This window comes from Nansenia antarctica (genome assembly GCF_963989245.1).
Source record: "Nansenia antarctica genome assembly, chromosome: 4".
Taxonomy (NCBI): domain Eukaryota; kingdom Metazoa; phylum Chordata; class Actinopteri; order Argentiniformes; family Microstomatidae; genus Nansenia; species Nansenia antarctica.
The window spans coordinates 57768523-57777136 of NC_137689.1; the positions used below are offsets into that span (position 1 = coordinate 57768523).

The 8614-nt window shown below is 45.8% G+C and overlaps 1 protein-coding gene across 1 annotated transcript; it reads right to left on the reverse strand.

Annotated features, from left to right (window-relative positions):
• Nucleotides 1-4020: 4020 nt before the first annotated feature.
• Nucleotides 4021-5592, reverse strand: stc1l (stanniocalcin 1, like; the record flags this gene model as incomplete). Its single annotated transcript, XM_080528655.1, has 5 exons — nucleotides 4021-4309; nucleotides 4404-4507; nucleotides 4723-4830; nucleotides 4969-5111; nucleotides 5472-5592. The coding sequence occupies 5 exons, from the start codon at nucleotides 5590-5592 to the stop codon at nucleotides 4021-4023; spliced, it is 765 nt and encodes a 254-aa protein (XP_080384781.1).
• Nucleotides 5593-8614: the final 3022 nt, after the last annotated feature.

Below are 8614 nucleotides of genomic sequence, written 5' to 3' on the forward strand. Positions count from 1 at the left end.
ACAACGGACGTGGACAAACGTTTAGCTCCGGGACATAAATTACACATCACATGTACGTTTTTACATTTTACCTCAATGAAGTTGAAATAGTGCCTGTATTTCCACCGTGAAAACGCCACGTTCACCTCAGAACACTCGGGACTCGCCATTGCTCTCTGATAGTTTGAGTGTGTGTGTGGTGCTGTGCGCGCGTGTGGTTTGTGTGTAGAAACATCCGCACAACACTGAACTATGGTTGGCTCTACCATACCCAATCATGATCACTTAAGCGGTTGTCTCGCCCCTCCCAAAAACACCGTTGCAGCTGTGACTGAGGTCGGATGACAATGAGAAGCTTCAGTAAAGTAACTAGTAACGCGCCGCATTGAATTACCGGTAACGGTAACGGCGTTATAACGATGGAAATAGTAATCATTTAGATTACCCGTTACCGAAAAAGTAACGTCGTTAGTAACGCCGTTTATTCTAACGCCGTTATTCACATCACTGCTTCTGACACACTTTTTACTGCATTTCGTTGTCTGAATCTAATCTAAAATCTAATCTAAAAAAGTATGAAGGCTATAAAATGATGGTGCAGGCTAATTTACAAGAACTGACACGATTACAATGGTGTTTGAAGCCTTTCTGAGTAGTAAATTATGTGCTTCTAACTGGACCCTGGATTTGGCATAGATTCTTTTTTCTTATGATTACTGATGGATAGATGACAGACAGATATCGGTTTCGGTTAAATGTAATTTTTTTTTTTTTTTAAAACATGCAATCTTTGGAACTCTAGCTGGCTGCCTTAACCACTGCGCCAGCCACACCACTTCTTCTTCTTGCGTATGGGTAGTTGTTTTTCCTCTCCACTCCACCAGGCTCGGGGCCGAGGGGCTACCCTTTTACCACCCCGAGACCTGGTTGAGGGGCTCACCCGGGCTATATTTCTGGACACCCCTCCAGAAGCCACGTCATCGTCTCGTCATCTAATACCGACAGACCATGCATCCCGTTGGGTGGGTGGTACACCGGGCAATCCAAGATAACATGGTCTGCGGTTTGGTCCTCTGCGCCACACTCGCACGACGCATTTGGGGCCAAGCCCCATTTGTGCATTGATGAGCGGAAAGGCCAGACGCCGGTCCGGAGACGATTGAGCCTCACCCAGGATAGCCTTGGCAAGTCCATCCCGAGGGGCTCAGGGCCGGCGACTGGGATGTGGTCGCGGAGTTTGGAGGTGTTAGCCTCCCACTCCGTGCGCCACATATAATCCCCCCATCCTGCCGCACTGATGTTGAGATCTCTGCATTGTTGCCTGAGATCCTGTGCGGCAGGCACAAATGGGTGTCTCGACTTGAGACGCCGGGAGGGCTCCGCTGTTATAGTGAGCCTATCATGGAGCAGATGGTTATTAAGCTCCACGGCCCGGCAGGCGAGACGTGCTGTGGCTCCCATGCGGCGGAGGCCTGCGGGCTGGATGCCTGCTAGGATGGGAAGGTTGTCCACGGGGGTAGGACGCAGGCATCCTGTCACAATGCGCAAGGCTTCGTTTATAGGCGAGTCGATGAGGCGGGTGTGGGCACTGCGACACCATACTGGGGCGCAGTATTCACTAGTTGAATAAACGAGGGCTAGGGCTGCCGTGCGCAAGGTCCTCAACGCCACACAAGCTGTTAACTTCTTGCGCAGTGACTCGAGGTGTCGGCGAAACGTGAGCGTCCTGTCCAATGTCACGCCGAGATAGATTGGCTCAGCGGAACATGGCAGGGGAGTTCCATCTAGGTGTACTCTAAGCTCACGTTTAGCCTCCCTGTTGTTAAGGTGGAAGGCAGCCGACACCGTCTTTGCCTCGCTAAGCTTCAATCTCCATTTCCGGAAGTATGCCACTAGTGTCTGCATGTCCTGGCTCAGAATCCCCTCCACAGACTGCCAATTTCCAGCAGAGTACACCACTGCGAGGTCGTCTGCGTAGGCGTACTTCCGCGAGAGTGTGTTGGGCAGGTCATAGGTGTAGATATTATAGAGGAGGGGGGCCAGGACCGATCCCAGAGGGACGCCCTTCTTAAGGCGTCGAAGCCTGCTTAGCTGTCCGCGACCGGTGGTGAGGGTAAAGCTGCGGTTACGGATGAGCTCCATGATCATTCTGACCATGTGCCTGTCCGGCAGCAGGCGGAGCAGCTTGCAGGAGAGGCCGCGATGCCATACGGTATCGTAGGCAGCCGTCAGGTCTATAAAGACGGCCCCCGGCCTTCTTTTTTGCCGAAAAGCAATCCTCGATGTCTTGAGTCATAAGGGCCACACACAGCCACACACAGCCACACCACTGTGATGATGGCAATGCAAGTTGATAGACATACTGTACCTATTTATTTATTTTTTTACACTTTTTTATTTATCTATCGATCTATCTATCTATCACACTTTCAAAATATCAAGTTATCTATCACACAATCAAACTATCTATATATCGATCGATCACACTTTCAAAATAAAGTGGGAACTAATATTTCCTAAAAGACACTTGAGGAACTGTCGTTCGGGATATAGTTTCCGCCTGTGAGAGATGTTTTGACCACACATTACCTAAACCAGCCTGTAAGTCTGCTCGGGACCATAATTACTCAGAAGGATTGGTTGCATAGCAACCAAGCAGCGAATTATTTGAGCCACATTGATGGAACCGACCGCAAGCTTAAATTAGCGCCAGAATCTGATTTAAACCTGGATCAGAGTTAATTGCCTTTAGTGGAACAGGGCCCAGGGTGACAACTGCCAAAGCCTCCCTTAGACCTCCAGTGTTTTAGATCTAAATGATTGAGACAGGTGTAAAATACTAATGGTCAAAAGGGTTTTGTCAGTTTCGTTGTGTTTATTAGAATTTGTGAGAAAGCAAACTTCCCTTTTAGCAAGCATTCATTGCTATTGATAGAGTGAACATTGTTTAATCACCAGTGAATCTCAGAATAACATTGGCAAAAATCACATCAGACAATATCATCATCATCATCATTTATTTCTGACAGAGATGAACCCAATCCACCCACAGTGTAGTAGAGTACCTGACGTCTACCTCTATCTCACACCACATACAGTACGTATCTCAACATTTCAAATCATACATGATCTTACCAGATTATAAACTGTATAATGAGCTTACCCCAATATGTGGCTATGATCTTACATAAACACAGAGACAACCCCTCCTCTAGAGACAGTGAGCCCTGCGACCAGCGCGGTGACCTCACTGTCCCTCTGAGGGGGGAGCGACATCATCACAGATTGACGATGTCGTACAGTATGTCATCAGACAGTGACATCACATTAGGATATCAAACCCCAGCTGCTTCTTCCACCGTAAAACTAGATTAAATACAATACTAGCATCATAAATTAACATTCGGTAAGAAAATAAATATCAATAATAATTTAACCCAGAGGTCTCTTTTTAAACATCTGTTTCTTACTCCAATGCTGAGACATTCAGTTGGACAATATCACAGACCAGCAAAGATCTTAGATGGATGGATAAGATGGTGTCCTTTTAGAGCTATCCTTATAGCTGTGTAGTAGAAAGTCATGGACACAGAAGGAACAGTGACGTTGTTTTCTTAGATGGCAATTCAGATGTTCCAAATGTTAACATTCAATGTTATGACTTTTTAAAAGCTCTCTATAATCACTTAAATGTTATCCGAGCAGGGAGTTTACCACATGCCTCATCAAGTATAATCCACAGACAGAAATACAATAAATATCAGTAAGCGTAATTTCCCCCAAATCAAAATCATCATCTATTCTAAAACAACCCCAAATGTGAAGTTAATCATTTTAGACAATCATTGGGGAGGACAGCTGGATGTGTGCATGCGTGTACAAATGTGTGTGTTTGCCAGCGAGCATAGACAGGTAGGTGTGTGTATGAGAGAGAGAAAAGCATTCAAGAGTGTATGTGAGAGTGTGTACCATGTGTGTAGGTCCGTGTGTGTATGCGTGTGTGTGTGTGTGTGTGTGCATGCGCATCTATTTTCTCCCCTACTACTCTCTCTCCCTCTCCTCCACGGATCGCTTCCTAGCAAACAGGTGGGTGGGGTCTCGTCCTCGGAGGCTGGGTTGGATCTTAAAGACGGGTGAAGCCATAGGCCAGCGCCAGCCAGCGGGGGCGTGACCAGTGGCAGGGTTAGGACCAGTGGGGCAGGGCTTGTTCTGAAGAAGCAGGAAGAGAGTCTCCATGTCCGGCCCTAGCCTAGCAACCAGCCCCGCCCTGACAATCGCCACTGTCTCCTCATCACAGGTCAGCAGAGATTGGAGCAGAGTACTGTAGTACCTGGAAGAGGAAGCACAGGATACACGTTAGGTATTCATACAGAGAAGTGTGTGTGTGTGTGTGTACATGTGTGTGTATGTGTGTGTGCTCTCACCTGTTGGGGAAATGTGCTGGCACCTGTACCACCTCTCCGATAGCGTCAGGGTTGGAACGAGCCACACTGCAAATGTCCAGCTTGGAGTAACACTCCTCCTGCACCTATGCCACACACACAAATACATACAAAGGTTACACACACGCACACACACACACACACCACCCATCACCCAGAGAGGCACCTCTGAGATACATAGTCTTCTAATAATAAACACTATGTAGTGATAGTAGAATAGAATAGAATAGGATAGAGTGTGTGTATGTGTGTGTGTGTGTGTGTGTGTGTGTGTGTGTGTGTGTGTGTGCGTGTAGGCTACCTCAGCGATCATCCTCTGGAAGACTCCACAGCGGCGGATGGTCTGGAACGCTTTAGATGTGACACCGTTAGCAACACAGCGCAGACTCTCCTTCACAAACGTCTTACCCTGTAGGACCACACACACACACACACACACACACACACACACACACTGGTTAAAGGCACTGCATGGCGGTAAAGAATGTTAATGTATGTTTGTAAACTGTGAACTGTAAGGTAGCTGAGAGTGGGTGTGTAGGCCTACCTGTGTGTTAAAGGTAGCGGCTGTATGAAGGAATAGTTGGCAGATATCGTGCATGCCATCAGTATCACAGGTAGAGTTCTCTAAACAGGCGAAGGTTCCACAGCCCACCGCTATAGCACTGTTCAAACACCTGGTAACCTCCGCTACAGAGAGAGAGAGAGAGAGAGAGAGAGAGAGAGAGAGAGAGAGAGAGAGAGAGAGAGAGAGAGAGAGAGAGAGAGAGAGAGAGAGAGAGAGAGAGAGAGAGAGAGAGAGAGAGAGAGAGAGAGAGAGAGAGAGAGAGAGAGAGAGAGGAAGGTCAAACTTCAACTCAAATGTACACATGAAATTTGTTTAAATGTAGTAATTCAAGCACAACCCTGTAATGGTGGGCACACTATATCACTTGTTCAATGAAGTTCCAGAAGTCTTGAGAGAGATGAAGGGCGCTCACATCCAAGGCCACACGAATGGCTCCTGCTGATACGACCTAATTGCATAATAACAGTGGGTGGCCTACTCACTTGGACTGTTGGCGGAGAAGCGTGCCCGGCGCGGTGATGATGCCTCCTCCGTGTCCGACTCCAAGGTAGCGGCGGTCCCCAGGGCGAGGAGGAGCATGACCAAGCCGAACTTGAGAAGCATTTTCTCCGAGGATGCTGAGGTCTGCTCTACGTGTGGCGGGTATACGTCCTCTGGATGATGGTTGATTCTTTGAATGACTGGATGTGAGTGCATGGTGCGGTTCTTATACTACTTTGATCCTGTGGAATTCAGTGGGTTTGTCCAATCAGCGCTCGGCATCTCCCAGAGGGGACTGAGCCAGGAGGTAAGGGGGGTTTGGCCGATGTTTCCACTGAGCTCGCGCTTTGGAAACTTTCCGTGTGCTCATAAGTATTCATGAGAGCTCAGACGTTAATTAAAGACAAAAAAAGTAATTCAATTATTCTTAAACGCATTCTTAAGGACGCGACCTCTCCATTGTTTTTTTTTGTTTTTTTAGGTGTGAATCTTATGTTGGCAAAACAGGGATCAAGCCAGTTGAGAAAAACAGATGTGCTGATGAGTTCAGAAATATAACACCTAAAAAACGAACGTCCTTGTGTGATCTTTGAGTCAGGCCGAGGCAGCTCGTGACGTTAGAATTATACGGTTCTATCTCTGTTTTTGTCAAAATTGAGTTTTTTTACATAATTTGATCCATTAGGTGTTTATTAATGCCTGTGTGGTGTTATTTTTAAAATGTTGACATTTTTGAGTTAGTAATTCATAAAATACAACGGTTCCATCTCACAAAACATAATAGAATGTAAAAACCTTGATGCTCAATATCTCTGAACTGCCCTAAACGGAGATACAACCGTATAATTCTAAACTCACGAGCTATGTTTAATTTACACATTCCTATAGACTAGTTAGGCCAACTGGTAATTCTGTAATGCCTGTAGGCCTATCCACACAGGCATAGGTTAAATTACGTTAATTCGATTCCAGTCACGTTCCCTTGCCTATTTGTAGTGGTTCAGTCACAGGAACGCAGATCAATCATTGTGAACACCAAAAAGAAACAGTCCAATTGAATTAGTCTTACACATCCTCTCTTCTGTTCTGCTACACTGTTGGATATTTCCTCTGAGAAAAGGCGAATCAGCAGACCTACAGTAATTTTGAAAATGTTCATGGATAAATGGATTCCAAACCTCAAGCCATTTCCTCAATAACAATAATCTCTCTACAGTATATTCATCTTTTGATTAGTTGAGTGTTTTGGTGCATTGGGTGTCGTTTCTAAAATAGGGCTAAAATCAACCAGAGACTCCATTCTGTCTAGTTTCTTTATCCTTCTTTTGATCTTTCTCTACCTCTCTATGGTCTGTCTGTCTCTCCTTCTCTCCGTCTGTCAGATAAGCACGTGGAACATTTCTTTGAGCTCCTCTTTTCCACAGGGCAATCACTTCTTACAAAAAACACTTTTTGAGAGTTAGGAGATCCACTGTGAGTTTACCCAGTGTCTTATTGCAGTATCTGTACACCTCAGGGATACTTCAGAATCTACCGTTGGCCTCCAGCAGACCATTATTCCATGAGTCAGTCAGGGTCTGGATGGACAGTTTTCCTTTGGGATAAACTGCCTCTGAGAGATGATGGCAGGTTTATGGTGTGATGTATGTATTGGACTTTTATATTGGCACCCAGTACAATGCTATTGTGGAAAGTTATTTCATTGGCTCTGATATTTGAACAGGGGGTTTGTGGGTAGAAGAAGTAGTGTGTGGAGGTGTCTCCATTCCCACTCCCCTTTTTATTTCTTCTATCCCTTGAAGTTTATGTAGCAGCTACACTATTAAAGTCCTTAACACACTGAGGTCTCATTGTCTGCAGTCTGTACATCACCACGGGATCCTTTCGAGCAGTGTTTCTCAACCCTCTCCTCGGGGCGCCCCAGCCGCACCACATATTTGATCTGTTCCACCACCAGCTCACCTGATTCAACTAATCAAGTACACAGCAATTATGGTTTGTACTTGATTAGTTGAATCATGTGTGCTGGTGATGGAACAGATCAAATATGTGGAGTGGCTGGGGCGCCCCGAGGAGAGTGTTAAGAAACACTGCTTTAGATAACCCACAGCCTTACAGTTGATGAATGCTCCATAGTGACCTGATAGGTTCGTCCCAGTGTGTCTGAAAGCAGAATTCATGGTTTCATTTCATTCAGTTGGTCTCTTGAGGAGTAGATATTTGATATAGGCCAATAAGACTGATCCTCCATGGACTCTTTGACCGCTAAGCCCCTACTCTGGGGTTGGCTGACCTATCATTAATGGGCCAGCCAACTTGGTATAGTGGTGTTGGAGATGTGGAAAAGGTGTGTGTGTGTGTGTGTGTGTGTGTATTTGCCAAGGGAAGTCATTAGCAGAGGTGGCTAGGTTTCCATCATGGCCTGAGTTACAATTGGAACTTGATGACCTCTCCTGACCTACGTTGACTTCATTAGCCCAAAGGGTTAACGACTTTGATAAGCATCTCACAACTCTGACACATTCCTGTTTTAGCTTTCATTAAGCTTTCTTCCCATTCACTCTCACACGCTTTCTCTCACATTCACTCTCGCATTTGTTTCAGTCAGTGAATTGAAATTGAAATTCCAGATTAAAAAATATATATAAACAATGAAACAATAAATAAAGAAATACAATGACCTTCTTGAGGTGTGTGAATAACAAGTAGTTATCTAGTTAGTTGTGACAAGGAAATAACACACACACGCGCGCATGCACGCACGCACGCACGCACGCACGCACGCACGCACGAGCACACACACACACACACACACACACACACACACACACACACACACACACAATCCTTAGTACTTATGTGAAAAAACAACATCCTGTGTAACCATACAGAGGTCAATCTTACAGCAGAGAGAGAGGCCATCCTCCTGAAGTGTACAGTATAACATAGCTCTCCCTTTCAGTTGTTTAGCGTGGACAGGAATGGAAGGTCAGCAGTGTGGCAACGGCTCCACTTATAAATGTAGGTGGAATTTGCACCATACAGTAGATCTCGCTGCACTTCATTTACATTCAGTCTAATCTGCATCCAGTCAATTCCCCTTGTCCAATCAGCATCAGTGAGTCTCTGCTCCCAGTGTGTCCCA